Below are 15078 nucleotides of genomic sequence, written 5' to 3'. Positions count from 1 at the left end.
GGTCAGTTACTCTCAGCTCCAGTGAATCTTCTTCACTTGACGTTGCCTCATCTCTCAAACTTCCTCGTAAACAGACGTCGTTCCCGCCCCCAAGAACCTGCGCTTCTCCCAGGTGACCCACACCTCGTTCAGAGCCACCTGGGAGCACGGGGCCCGGGACGTGGCCCTCTACCGCATCGGCTGGAGCAAGAAGGGGGAGAACGACTACCAGTTTGTAAGTGAGCTGCAGTCAAACATTCACACATGGACACAAGGCAGCAGGAGCTTTTACGACTGGATTGAATAATTCACACAACACAGAGTTTGTTTAGGTTGATTTCACGTTTTCCTTTTGGCTTTTTTAGATTCTGCTCCTGTAAAGCTTCATGTCACGTAAGGGTGTTAAGGGTCATGGACATTATTCAAGTTGATGTGGACGTATAAAAGAAACATGATTCAAACAACCTTCATGTTTCAGCCTCAACTTGTCAACTAATCAGGGAAGATTAACGACTGAATTTCTTTAAATTAGATAATTATACAAAGGTGTTTTTAGTTAATAATGGTCCGGTTGTATTTGGATGTTCATCCTGAGCAGATACTTTATCCAGATAAGCTGCTTCTCTTGAAATATGCAAATGAATATAGTTTGGACAGCAGCGTCCGTCTGCAGTGACGGTCGAACATCTGGTTTCATTTCATCCACTGGGAATCGAACCAGTGGAGATGTTGCCTCCAGCACGGTGGTGTTTCCTTCCTGTGATTAAAACTGGAGCCAGAACTCAAATATATTCAGTAGAACTCTGAGTTCAGGTTCAGATCATTCAAAGAAACCCACCTGCAGATACTGACTTGCAGAATTAAACCATCAACCTTCCTGTAACCGTCTAAAATCTGAGAACGAGGCTACGACTGTGAAACTGAAGATGCTGTTTGCATGTGAAATAAGACTCGTTCTCCAGGGCCATGATTTAAACTGCTTCTTCTTACCGAAGCAAAACTATTTAAGGAATGATCCGCTGTGGTTTCACAGATGTCTTAAAACTGCCATGCCTCACAAAACGTACTTATTGTCTCCGCCAAGACTTAAGTACAAACATCCATCTCAGCCGAGGCAACAATAATGCTCTCTTTGTTTTCACTTCTGCGAAGCTCTGACCCTGCAGTTGTTTCTGGATCTGATTCTCCTCTCTCCACACGACATACATTAAAACACAAACTCAATCCAGTCTTAGTTTATCACATTAATACTTTACAACACTTGACCTCTTCCTGTCCGTGTGTTTCCAGTCCATCCTGAACAGCGACGAGACGTCCCACGTCCTGCCGAACCTGGACATCGACACCGAGTACGACGTCACCGTCACAGCCATCTACCCGGACGAGTCAGAGAGTGAAGACCTGATGGGAAGCGAACGCACACGTAAGTCATCCAACGCAAACCTCTCAGCGTCCCAGCTCCCGAACAAACAACCAGCGTCTTCTCCCCTCACAGATGTTTGTCTCATTCAAAGAACTGTAATAATAATAATGACGTTTTCTCAACATCTCTTTCTAGTGTTAAAGGCTCCGGAGGGTATGTGATAGGAGAAGGATGAGTTTCCTTTTCAGTGTTCATGAGTCTGTGTGGAACGGTAATGTGGACGATAACAGTGTTGATGGGAGCACACTTTCGTTCTTAACTGCATGTACGTGCACTTCAGTGCCTCACTGTGCGTTCACACCACAACCAACGCGAGGAGGTGGACTGGAATGAGAACCAGTCCGGACAACACCGTCCCATAATTATACCGCTCAAAGGAAAACATTGACTTTCATAAAGACTTCTGAAGTGAAGAGGTTGCTTTTCTTGATTCAATTTGATTTGCAGCACAAGCAAAGAAGAACTTTTTCACTCCGACTCTTTGGCTACTAGCTAGTTGGTATTATCAGGCTAGTACGATTTATTAATGCTAATTATTATGTATATCAAGTGATTACTTATACGTAAGAGTGTTTGACCTCAACCCCACAATTTTCAACCCAAATCTACGCCCGTGGTGCTGCCGCTGCCAATCAACCTGCGGATGATGAGTAAATGATAAGAATGAATTTCAGGAGTCATTAGGAGTCTGTTTCCGTCGTGAGGCTTAAATTTATACTTCATTTAAAAACGTGAGCTCACATCCGAGGTTTTAGATGATTGTGGTGTGAACGTGGATCTAGAGTGACCCGACATGTCGTCCTCCAATCAGTAGTGACTGATTATCTCTGTGAGACATTTTGTGTCTGTTCCATCTTGCACCGTTTTGTCATCATAACATTTTCCTGTTGTCATGGTGCAGTTCATCCATTCATCGTAACGTCATGTCATCCTTCATCAGCGTTCACCTCAACCATCAAATTCATGTTGTTGCATGTTGTGTTGCATTTCTGAACAGTGGTTCTGCTGCGGCTGGAGATCTCTGCACTTCTAATTCAAATTAAAGTCATTTTACAAAGTGTCTGAGGAAAACTCCCCTCATTCAACTTGCAGACTTTGCCCCTCCCCATTTGTTCATAAGTTTTCATAGTGCTGCTTTAATTTGTTAGAACCTGCAGTTTAATATTCCACATCTAAAAAATTGACTCTTATGTTATCAAACTCTAATTTTGTTTTCTTTAACACCTTGTTTGTCCCATAATTAGTCAAATATGTTCAGTATTTGCTGATGTGAACTGAACAGTCAAATTATTAGAATTAGAACTGCAGTCCTGCTCTGAACAGCTTCATTGATCAAATCACCTCCCATGCTTTCATCCTAAAAACAATCCTTCCAGCTCCATGACCCGTGGAGACTGGGAGAGCATCATCATCATCCTCCTCCTCCTCCTCCTCCTCCTCATCTTCATCACTGGTGATTTTTACTGTTTATCTCACTGCATGTCTCTCTCTGTGCTGCCAGTGCCTTCAGAGCCTCCTCGGAATCTGAAGGTTTTAAACGCCACCGTCTCCTCGCTGACGGCGAAGTGGGAACACGCCCCCGGCAACGTCCTGAACTACGTGATCAGCTACAGACCCAGCGCTGGAGGCGAGACTCTCTCAGTGAGTCCACTACACACAAACGCTATTCATTCAAATACCACAGATTTGTGTCACTTGCACTAATATCAGGTAAATATTTAAAACTTCAAATGCAAAATACAGGGAATAGTTAAATTAAAGTTTGTTTGCATCTGAATCAGAAAATGCACGGTTAGTGTATTTCTAAATTGAGCCATGAAGGAATCCCTGCAGAATCATAAGAGACAGCAACGGAGATAAAATCATTTAATAATGAATGAATTACATTATACAAAGTAAAGAAAGTTATAGTTCTGTTGTAGAGATTAATAAATAAAGGGGTAAATTACAGTTAAGGTAAAGTAATCAATCTGAAAGTGGTGCAGATGTGTGTTTGAGTCTAAAGGTATATTTCAGAACTGCGCATTCCTCATCTGAGACCTCAGCAGGATTTATTTTCTGTCAGCTGAGTCTCCTGGAAAATAAAACTGCTTTGTATTTATTTAACCCCGATGGGACATTTTTTCAGTGCAATGTGTTTTTCAGCTGTTAAACTAAATACGATAAATGTGCCTCCAGAGGCCGAATCAGCAAGAAATACTTGTTCTAAAAGACACACAGAGAATAACTTGGCTCATCGTTTCATGGAGCTGCGTCACAGACACTGAACAATGGAGTTCTGACTTCTGATCTCTGAAACGTTGATTTAAGCTCTTACACCCAAACTGGCTTCAGGTCATGGATTGTTAAAACTGCAAACTCTCTCCCGTCACCACACGTCTGTGAAAGTAACGAGAGGAACAGTACAACTGAATTCCTTATCAGGGTGTATTTTCCTTACATGTTCCTACAAACACAGGTTTTTGTTCCGCTGTTGTCGGGCGCGGCGTTTCCCAGCGGCGCTGCTTTTTGACCAGCGGACATCTCGAGTCAAATCTGTCAGTGTCCTCACTCAGCGCGATTCCCAAAGCAGAAATAGAAGTTCATCATCAGGGGCTGGGTTTGATGGGAAGGTTTCTCTCTCTCTTCAGATACATGTTCAAGGGAATCCCCAGAAGAGACATTTGTCTTTTTATCACATCTCTATACACTGTCAAAATAAAGATGTTTCCTGTGCACAGTCATCACACAGGCCATTAGCAGCTGTGGAAGTACAGCGAGTCCTTTACTTTGAATGTACTTGAGCACTGTTACTTCACAGCACTGATTGTTAAGGGAATTTGAGGATAGATAATTAGCTTCATAGATGGATAGTGGTGGATGGATGGATATAGATGTTAGATGGGCAGGCCGGTAACAACCTGATTAGTTTCATCAATGGTTTTTATCTGTAAATGTATTGAGACTGACCGTGAAGAGACGCCTCAGCCGCTTCATAGAGTTCTGTGTTAATAAAACTGAGTCTCAACAAAAACAATCAATAAACGGACACAAAAAACAAAGTAAAACCTGATCAAACTTGTTGCGTTTCGAGCCTGAGTTGGATTTTCTGTTAGAGCCTTTGTCTGGAGACGTCCTGAAGGAGTTCAGCTCTCTGTCAGAGGAACGTCTCGTCGCTCTGAGCTGCTCCTTCTTCTTGGCGTTGGGTTTATCACGGCGTCCCCATCTCCTGCGTTTGGCCGCTAGCTCTCATTCCTACAGGATGACTCAGCAAGTGATTAGAAGCGACCTGAGAGGAGAGTGTGTGAGAGGAATTTCAGCCAGTTAGACACATTTCACTGTGTCTGAGATCTGAGATGTTATGACAGTGTTCCCCCAAACACAGTGTCATGGTCTGATCCCCTCGCTGAGTCACACGTGTACACATCAGGAGTGAGAGCATCTGGTGTCGCTGTGTCACCTCTGTTGGTTTTAGCATCAGTCACTGCTCTGGAGAATGTGTAATGAACGATTTGGGAATAAGAATAAAAGTTGTTTAGTCTCTGTGCTGATGCTTTATGTGACATCATTAAATCCAGTGAGTTATGATAGCATCGGAACTCGCTGCAGAAGGAGGTGGTTTCTCTCTGTGGAATAAATCCCACTCATCACCCACAGAGACGGAGAATAACTGAAGAATCACTTTGAGAAGCTGCAGCTGAACTGAGAGATTCATCTGGGGATATTTTCTATTTGACTGATTATCGTGCTTGTCTCCAAACTCTGATACGTCTCGTTCCTCCGAGCCTCAGATCCTTTGTTTCCCCACAAGATGACAAACACATGAATGAGCCTCACTGCTGCTCTGGCTGACGTGTTCCTTCATCACCATGAACCAACACTGGGGTTTGTTTTGACTCAGCCCTGCAGCCCCCAGGAGCAACAATTCATTAATTCATTAATCCACCACTGAAAAGAGTGCCCAACAAATCCACTCTATACTCGAGTTTTCTCTTTCAGCACTTTTAAGGTTTGTTGCAGTAAAGTAAAGTCGTCTCAGGAGCAGCTGAGGAAATAAAACTGTCGGTGAAATAATCCAACCATTTGTTATGAACGGCTTGTCCTGATGCAGTGACACGGCTCCTGTGATGAATGCAGTGTTATGAATGAGGATTCTAAACAGAATATCATGAGCTGGATCCCCACAGGAGCCGCTGATGGGCTGGGAGTGAGTTTAACAGCTGCTGGGAACAAACACACACATTCTTACACGTTCCTAACAACAAAACAACAGGATTCCAGACATACTGATGTAAACGTGGAGCGATGCTCTGTTATGTATCTCTTAGCTACCAGGGAAACTGTTTATGCCTTTTCACAAATGTGTTTACACTGTGGTATCGCTCCGTGATATACTGCACAGTTTGTTTGCTCAGGATTTCCCCAGCGCCCGCTTGAATTCCTCTCGCACAGAAATACTTCACCCGCGTTTCAATAATGTAAATAGTTTGAGGAGATTGTCCTCGGAAAGAGCAGATGAGTCTCCAAAACACGACACAACTGTTGTGCAGTTTCAGTCTTTAAACGCATTTCAGGCCCCAAAGCTCAATTTGAGCCTTTTTAAAGGGATAAAAGCATTTGATTAATAATTACTGATATTTAACCTTATTATAACTGCTGACCTGTTTCCTGTCAACAGACGCAGGTCGGAGGGAAGAAGACCAGCGTCATCCTGCAGAAGCTCCAGCCCGACACTCCTTACACCATCTCTGTGGCGGCGCTTTATCCCACCGGCGCCAGCAAAGACCTCTCCAGAGACGGACGAACCAGTAAGAGTCCGGCGAGACAGGAAGTCTAAAACATTCAGAGCAGGAGGGAGCGCTCACATTTAAAGTAGGGGTGAAAGGGGGATCTTAGGGGAAAGATATATACCTATATACATTGACCCTATGCTAGTGAGTTATTGTGATTTTATCTTAAGTTCAAAGTAAAAACTTCAGCCTTCACGTTACAAATTAAAAATATATTAAGCAACATCTTCCAAAATATCAATAAAGTTACACTCGCAAAGCACAGGAACTGTCTTAAAGGGTCAACCTGCAGGGAATGAATCCAGAGTGACTGTGTCTCCTCAGAGCCTCTGGGCGGAGTGAGGAGCCTGCAGGTGCTGAACCCGACCATGACCACCCTGAACGTGCGCTGGGAGCCCGCCGAGGGCCGAGTGAAGGAATACAAAGTGGTCTACGTTCCTGCGGCCGGAGGAGCTGAGAGCACGGTAGGAAAACCAGCTGCTTCCTGGCAGCTCGCACTGAGCAGAGTCAAACCTGGAGCTGCAATATCAACGGTTTCCTGCAGAGTCCGACTCGGTTTATCAAAGAAACACTGAGATGCAGATTAAATCTATACATTCTGTTGCCAGTCCAACACAAACACAGACGAATATAGAATGTGTCGAGTCTCCTGTGTGTTCATTAATCACTGTGAGCTGACGACGGAAACCGTTGAAACCTCAAAGCGTCTTTTCATCTTGTTGTTGAACCCAGGAAACAGTGTCGGCAGGTACGGCCACCACGACCCTGCGGGGCCTGCAGCCCGACACCCTGTACACCGTCTCTCTGGTGCCGGTGTACACCGAGGGCGACGGGAAGACCATGTCCGAAAATGGAAAGACAAGTAAGACTGAACACTGAAATACATCTAAGTTAGAGAGTATGTTCTGTTGGTGAAGTTGTGACTGAATTGAAGAAGATGTGTAAATCTTAAAAGATATAATATATAAATCAAAAGCTCTATAAATCGCCCTCACATTGATAAATGTACAAGTGTAATATTTTTATTAAATAAATTAAAACAAAGTGTGGTTATCAAATATGCTCCAGTAAAGCAGATGGAATTAAAGGAAAAAGCAAAGTACGATTGATTTGAACAAATATAAGTTAATTTAATGTTGCTGCGTCGTCTTAACTACAGTGTTTCCACCAGAAATCCAAAGCGTTTAGTTTCATCAGGTATTTAAGAAAACTCCAGTAAAAAGAATAATAATTCAGCGTGTTCACGACTCGTCCTGTGGTCCAGGGGCCCTGGGAGGTGTGAAGAACCTGAAGGTCACCAACCCCACCATGACCTCTCTGACCGTGGACTGGGACCCTGCAGATGGCGCTGTTCGCCTCTACAAGGTCTTCTTCGTGCCGGCCGCTGGCGGCAAAGAGGAGATGGTGAGAGTCTTCGCCTGTCTCACCTCTCAAATAAAGATTCGTCTGCAGGTCAGGAAGCAACGTTTCAATTTGTTTTGATGTCTTTGTGAACAGGAGCAAGTTCCCACCGGCACCACCTCCATCATCCTCAGGAACTTGTTGCCCGACACTCCGTACACCGTGTCGGTGCTGCCAGTTTATCCGGCCAGGGAGGGAAAGCGCCAGTCAGAGAACGGAAAGACACGTACGTCACTTCAGAGCCTGAACTTTAAATCTCAATAACCTTCTAAGATGCCTTGAATGGCGTCATGTGACTTCAGCGGTTTGTATTTACCGTTTCTTAAAATGATTTCGGTATTCCCAGTGCCTTTGAGCGGAGTGGGCAACATGAAAGTGACCAATCCAACCTTCACCACGCTGACGGTGACGTGGAATCCTGCTGACGGAAACGTTCAGGGCTACAAAGTGATCTACACTCCCGCAGACGGAGGAATGGAGATCGTGGTGAGATTCTTCATCCATGAGATTAAACTGTAGTGACCCACACGAGTCCAGTGATGTGACTTCAGACCAGTTAAGTCCAGTTAAGAGCTCAGTTTAGAGAAGTTAACTTGAGTCAGTTAAACTTGAGTTGGGTCGAGTTAACCTGGGTTAAATTGAGTTGAATCAACTTAAGTCGAATCAAGTTAACTGCTCAAGTCAGATTAGCTTATTTTATCTCAAGAATCAACTTGAGAAACCTCAAGTTAACTCAAGTTAAGTAAGTTAACTTGAGCAGAGTAAAGTTGAGTCAACTTGAGCTGATTCAAATTAGCTCAACTTGAGTCAGACCAACTTGAGTCAGATTCACATCGGGTTCATTTAACTTGAGTAAAATTCAGATGGGTTACGATGAGTCTGGATGTCACTTGTGTTAAGTTAACTCGAGCTGAATAGAATTAAGTTAATTATCTTGGCAGTTAAACTTGAGTCGGGTCAAGTTAATTTGAGTTAAGATATGATGAGTCAAGTCATGTTAACTTAAGTTGAGTTCAATTAAAATAGTCTTTCAATTTGAGTCGTGTTAACTTGGATTAAATCTACATTAGTTAAGATAACTCGAGATGAGCTGAGTTACTTTCATTTGACTTGAATTAACTGATTCTGAGACATTAGTTAGAAAATAAAGTCAGGACAAATCGTCTGTTGTTTTGACTGTTGTCGTGTTTCCTGGTAAATGTTCCACTAGTTTTAAATGTGTCTGGCTCGTTGTGTTGTTAACACACTTTATCTACATTTACAAACTTAGATTCTGGAGGAACCAAAGTTTGCGCAGTAAAAAAACTATAAAACTCAGATTTAGACAAAATAAGTTCAACAAACACTGGTTGTCAGACGGTTACTCAGGATTAGTTAATAAAAACACTTTCAGTCTGTGTTTGAATTGTGGGAAGGATCAAAGCCCTCAGCAGGGATTTAGTCCTGTCATCCTCTCTGACATGTTAATCCCGTCGAGCAGTTGCCTCACAATAGCAACTAAATCCTCTCTGGCAGCGCGGATCCCTCGTCGCTGCGCCGCATGTTGACGAGGAGCGGCGTGCACGTGTGTCTTAGAGCATGTTGATCCTGCTAAGCACACGCCTGCCGTCCACAGTCCATACGACTCCGAATGTAAAGAGCCGTGAAATAACAGATCCACGTTTGTTTGAAGCTTCATTCGTCTCCGTCCTTTTTAAGCTTTTACACTGGTTTCAGTGGGACATGTTATCATGGTACAAAAAAAGAGACTTAGAGCATTAAAAACACTTTGAATGAAAACTCAAAGTCGTCCAGACTGAGTTGTAGTGTTTGTGAAACCCAGCTGTTTCCTCAGGGAAACGGTTGAGCCTTAACCTGCTGGAGGTCAGAGGTCAGGGCTCTGGGGTCTGGTAGGAATTCGGCCTGTGTCAGACAGTTCACCGCATGTTTCCTTGCAGGAGCAAGTATCGGAGAGCACCACCTCCACCGTCCTGGAGAAGCTTCGGCCCGACACCAGCTACAGCGTCACCGTGGTGCCCGTCTACGCCGAGGGAGACGGACCCATTCTGTCCGACATCGGCAAGACAAGTGAGTGAGCGTGTCCTAAAAACACCTGAACCTCAGAGAATCACTTCCTCTGTCTGAGAGAGAAACGCACATAATGAAGCTCTGGAGTGGAGACACAAGTGGGAACTGATGCTATTTAACCTTCAAACGTTATTGGTCCTAATAATCTGCAGCAAAACAGGAAATTCTTCGTTTTCTAGGTTAGTGTTGATTAAAGAAATCCACAGTTTACTGTCAGAAGAGTCTTCTTTCTTTTCACCTCGTTTCCTCCATCGTCTCGTCTTGTTTTTATCTTTTTACTCTTCCTCTAAAGTCTAAGCAGAGTCGGTTGTTTCTTATATTTTTAGTCACATAGATAAATACAGTTGGTTTTAGTCTGCGCTCGCTGTCTGTTGTTGATGAATCATTTCTGGTCATGTTTAAAGTTAAAGTCTTCCAGCCAACCCAAGAGGCTTGGGAATGACAAGTATGTGTTGTTAAAGTTTGGATGTGCTAAAAAAAGCTGATTTCACTGTGTCGTCAATCTTTCAAACTTGGGACCATCTGGGGCTTTGCATTGAAAGTTTGTCCATAAGTTGAATTTCAAGTGGTTTTGAAAACATCTTAAGTTTAAGGTCAACAGCACAGTAAAACTGAATAAACCTAAAGTGAAGTTTCCTGGCGCACACTGAGTTTCTCCTCCTGTTTCGTGTCTGCGCTCAGAGCCGCTGGGTTCAGTGAGGAACCTGCAGGTGATCGATCCCACCACCAGCACGCTGAACGTCCGCTGGGAGCCGGCCGAGGGCAACGTACGGGAATACATCGTGATCTGGGTGCCGGCGGCCGGAGGAGATCGGGAAGTGGTAAGACCCATCACTCAAGTCATCAATAACAAACACTGTTATCAGTATTAACAGTATTTATTGTGTCTTTTGTTGGATTCTAAACTTGTTTTTCAGAAGTGTCACCAGTAAAGACAGTAAAATGACAGTAAGGTCTTTCTATTTCCATCGCTCCCTTCCACTGATTCAACACTGTTCTTGAGCCAAGTTGATCTTTAGTGAAAACCAAGAGAAACTGAGCGGCAGAAGTCCGTCCAGTCTCAAACTGTGGGTTCCAGATGTTCTCACCAGAGGCTGAGAACCTCATCTACGCCCCATTAGCGTCTCGGCTGCTCACGACTGGAACGGGATATGTTTGTTTTAATTCAAACCACTTTACGTAAAAACCATCGTTCAGTGGCGGCTAGAATTTTTCATCGCTCACAATTTTCTGTAGAATGTCACGATTAAAATCCTCTTTCTGTCGCTGTATTTCTCTTCTGTGAAATAATGTAGAAGCAGATTAATCTCAGTTCTGGCCTTTTGTCATCACTTGTGGAGAAATGGCAGCAACATTAGACCATTACTCTCGTGTCCAAAGCAGTTTCATGCAGGAACTCTCTTTTCTTCTTCTCCTATGTCAGAATATGGAGTTATTAAAAGATGAAAGCAGCTGGATCATGTTGTTTCCATTAAAATCTACATTTCCTCACAACCAACTGAAAACATTTGACAGGGATGTGGGAGAGTTTGACTCGTTTCCAAGACTTTTTGATCTGTTTTCTGTAAAAACTGGGACAATATCTTGAAAGGGTCCATTTCATTACCTACCAGATTATGTCACTTGGTCTAAGACATGTCATGAAATGAGATGATTTGATTTGGAAACAATAGAAATAGACCCCTGGCAGGTTTAAGGACTTAATATTAGATCAAGCGGACAAAGAACAAATGTAGACTTTCTCTCCTTCCTGCCAGTTTGCTGCTGGAAGGGTCAGATTGTCCCTGGACAGTTTTTTAAAGTCTCCGAGCTTCTGCCGTGACTGAGTTTCACAAAGACAGATCCTGATTGAAGCTGCATCCAAGAAACCGGATCTCAGGAGACATTAAACTGAGACATCGTTCAGTCATCCTGCAGAGAATCGTCCTGCATCTGCCAAACCCTCATTTCCTGGATATGGAGTTTCTAACCGTTCTCCAAACCCTCCTTTCTCTTCTCCCCCGACCAGGACCAGGTGTCTGGAACCACCACCTCCACCGTCCTGAAGAACCTGGAGCCCAACACCGAGTACACCGTCACGCTGGTGCCCGTCTACCACGAGATGGAGGGCAAACCGCTGTCGGAGAACGGGATGACCAGTGAGTTGTTTTGATTGATGGACTTGACCCGAGCTTCGGCAAGAACAACACAGCTGAGCCAAAAGTCATTTTCACTAAATGTTTTCAAAAAGTAACTTTAGCTCACTCAAAGATCTAATAACACACGAAGAAGAGTGACTGATGGATTGAAAGAGCAGAATAACAAAACCAGTTCAAATCACAACATAGTGAAGCATTTACCTTGGCCTCTTATTAAAGGGTTTAGAAATATATATTCATCATGTTTCAATATCGAGGACGTTCATTTGGTGCATTTGAACCAGTGTGGAGTACTGTGGAGTACTGTAGTACTCTGGAGTACTGTGGAGTACTGTAGTACTCTGGAGTACTGTGGAGTACTGTAGATGCTGCTAATAATACCATCAGATGTTACCATGGCAACCAGTTGTATGAAGGAATACAATGTGAAACCCAAACTACCCAGATCAAATGAAACAACAGACACATGAAGCTGGTTCAGACTCTCAGGTTATTAAACGTCCTGAGTTTCCTTCAGTTATTATCCTGCACCATGACTTGTCTTTGGAGGTTAAAAGATGATTGAACTCTAATTCGGTCTGTAAATCACCCACTCTGCAATCATTGATTTCTGACTGAGGCTTGCTCCTCCCCCTCAGATCCTTTGGGTGGCGTGAAGAACTTGCAGGTGATCGACCCGACCACCAGCACGCTGACGGTCCGCTGGGATCCAGCGGTCGGCAACGTCCGGAGCTACAAAGTCTTCTACGCTGCTCAGCCAGGAGGAGAAGAACTAATGGTAAAACCTGTTTGACTCAGTCCGTCTCACCGTCATCGAGTCGTCCTCCTGCTGACGGATGTTTCCATGTGTAACAGGAGGAGGTGACAGGCGGCACCACCACCACCACCCTGAGGAACCTGGACACCGACACGCTCTATAACGTGGCTGTGGTTCCTGTTTACCCAGACGTGGAGGGCATACGACAGGCTGAGAAGGGAAGGACGAGTGAGTGAATCCTTCACATGGACACACAACCAGTGCAACATTCAGGATGTGTGTTGTTGTAGCGCGATTCAGATAACTGACCCTGCAGCTTTGTGTAGGATTGTTTGTGTCACACAGACGTTGGACAGACGGAAACCAGACAAAGGACTTAGTCACATTTCTGATTCAGAGACCCTCCTCTCTGCCGTCAAAACCCAACCCCCCTTAACACATCTGAACTTTCATTGTGCTTTAACCTGATTTTCACCTGCAGGACTAAACAAACACTGACGATTATCTCTGACTTATTTACCATCTTGTTCCTCTGGCACGAATCTTCACGGACTCTTTGGCCTGAAGACGCCATGAAACAGTATCTTTGTTTCTATTATGATATAAATTTATCTTTGAAACCAACAGAGAAAATTATTCCAAACTGAAATCCAACATTTGGCAGAGAAAGGCCGGATTACTTAGAAATTCGTGTGCGTCTTTAGTTGTTGGATTTCGTATCATTAGTTGGAGATTCACCGTAAATCCTTCACTTTGTTCGTCTGGAGCTGGTTTCAGTGTTTTAGTGAAGCTGGGCCGCACCATGAAGATGAGTGTCGCAGCTGGTCAAGACTTCACGGACATGTAAATCATCTGTACATTATTTATTAAACTGGTTCTCACAGTTACTGGTTTGAACTGATCCAGGAATGTCTCCCTGTTGGTGCATCACAACAAAAGTTTTATGACAAAACATGCAACTATAAAGCTCCCATTATTCTTTTTATTCTTTTATTTATTCATTCGGTGGCTCTTTATTTTTTACTGGCAGTTGGTTTTATTAGAGCTTGATGCACAACAGAAGAACTGAGGGGAACAGAGGAGACATTTTTTGAGGCAATTTTAAATCTTTATTAGAGACCTCGGGAAAAAGCTAAGGAGAAAGATTTAAGTGAGAAGTGAGAGAGGTTCCCAGAGACGCACGCCCAGAGGCCAGTGCATCGCACCGTCATCCTCCTCCGTCGAGGGAAATCAAAACTGACACAGAAGCACAAAAGGTGCAAAGGCAAAATGTAGTAAGAAATAGCACACAACAGAATCTAGAATAAGATAAAAATAAATCAGATAAAAATAGAAATACGAGAAGTACGATTTAGAAATATTAGGCTGTTCCATAGATATGAATATGATCTCTCCAGCAGCTGACTGCTCGTTCATTGAGTGCAGGTTTGAAAATGAAGACACGACAACAACTTACTGTGAACTGAGATGATCTGAGACCAGTTTGTCCAGACGGCAGGAAGTTCATCTGATAACCTGCGGGTGATGTGGAGTCAGATTCTGGTTGATGAGTCGTCCTTTCAGACTGAGAACTCGAACACAGACCTTGTGTATACGAACACTTGTGGCTCACAAAAGAAAATAATAAATGCCAGAAAGTTTAGTCAACTTCCTGGCTACATCTGGACGCCCCTCATGTGGTACACCCGCCCATCTGGTGCACCCTGCAGGACGAAACAAATGCTACAAATTATTCGCAGCAGTTACTTAAACCTTGGAGGAATTCTTTCAAGTCTGAGCGACTCTTTAATGAGGATGTTTTTGTTTCATAGAAGACCCACAAAGTTTAGATGTTCACAGGAAACGACAAAGACGCTTGCATGAGATCGACATCGTCCCCGACTTCGAGACGTCTGGTCTGACGAGGGGCAGCGTGAAGCGAACAGCCAGGATCGCTGCACACTGTGATTCTCACGTGTCTTTCAGAGCCTCTGGGCGGAGTGAAGAATCTGAAGGTGACTGACCCCACCACCAACTCGCTGAGGGTTCGCTGGGACGCGGCCGAGGGCGACGTCAGGACGTACCAAATCATCTACGTCCCCGCCGCCGGAGGAACCGACAGCGTGGTACGATCCACATGGTTTCTACTCCTGCTCAGTGCTACAGGGATGATTAGAATAGAAATGAATAGGTTAAAAAAGAAGGTGGTTTTAAAGTCATGATAAAATCCCAGTTTTAAGGTCTAAGTTCTTGCTTATCAGCCGTTTGTCTCAACCTAAATGTTTAATGTTGACCTCCCTTCACACTCGTGTCTCGTTGTCCAGACTCAGGTATCCGGGATGTCGACCAACACTGTCCTCAGAGAACTTCAGCCGGACACCGAGTACAAAGTGACGCTGGTGCCCATCTACGCCGACGTGGAGGGGAAACGCTCGTCGGAGAACGGAAAGACAAGTGAGTTAGGACTGAGCAGCTGTGACCACCTCTCGTCCACGAAAGCTCTTCTGTCACTTAACACTTAACAAGTCAACGCTGAATATTACAACACCGTGAAAGTTTCTTTCG

General features: G+C 44.0%; 1 protein-coding gene across 6 annotated transcripts in view; it reads left to right on the top strand.

Moving 5' to 3' along the window:
* Nucleotides 1-15078, top strand: part of col12a1b (collagen, type XII, alpha 1b) — a 95163-nt gene that overhangs the window by 36902 nt on the left and 43183 nt on the right. For 5 of the 6 annotated variants that reach the window (XR_007032291.1, XM_047338167.1, XM_047338169.1 and 2 more), the window contains 17 exons: nucleotides 75-214; nucleotides 1270-1402; nucleotides 1538-1555; nucleotides 2904-3043; nucleotides 6060-6189; nucleotides 6496-6635; nucleotides 6904-7033; nucleotides 7436-7575; nucleotides 7669-7798; nucleotides 7919-8058; nucleotides 9510-9639; nucleotides 10321-10460; nucleotides 11648-11777; nucleotides 12416-12555; nucleotides 12633-12762; nucleotides 14500-14639; nucleotides 14838-14967. Coding sequence is in view for 5 of the 6 variants with exons in the window: in XM_047338167.1 (XP_047194123.1) it covers nucleotides 75-214; nucleotides 1270-1402; nucleotides 1538-1555; nucleotides 2904-3043; nucleotides 6060-6189; nucleotides 6496-6635; nucleotides 6904-7033; nucleotides 7436-7575; nucleotides 7669-7798; nucleotides 7919-8058; nucleotides 9510-9639; nucleotides 10321-10460; nucleotides 11648-11777; nucleotides 12416-12555; nucleotides 12633-12762; nucleotides 14500-14639; nucleotides 14838-14967 (2181 nt within the window). In the remaining variant the exon portion in view is untranslated. The remainder of the gene's footprint in view (nucleotides 1-74; nucleotides 215-1269; nucleotides 1403-1537; nucleotides 1556-2903; nucleotides 3044-6059; nucleotides 6190-6495; nucleotides 6636-6903; nucleotides 7034-7435; nucleotides 7576-7668; nucleotides 7799-7918; nucleotides 8059-9509; nucleotides 9640-10320; nucleotides 10461-11647; nucleotides 11778-12415; nucleotides 12556-12632; nucleotides 12763-14499; nucleotides 14640-14837; nucleotides 14968-15078) is intronic. The other variant, XM_047338168.1, reaches the window with a different exon arrangement.

This window comes from Hippoglossus stenolepis, chromosome 20 (genome assembly GCF_022539355.2).
Source record: "Hippoglossus stenolepis isolate QCI-W04-F060 chromosome 20, HSTE1.2, whole genome shotgun sequence".
Lineage (NCBI taxonomy): Eukaryota > Metazoa > Chordata > Actinopteri > Pleuronectiformes > Pleuronectidae > Hippoglossus > Hippoglossus stenolepis.
This window is presented reverse-complemented; position numbering and strand designations above follow the sequence as displayed.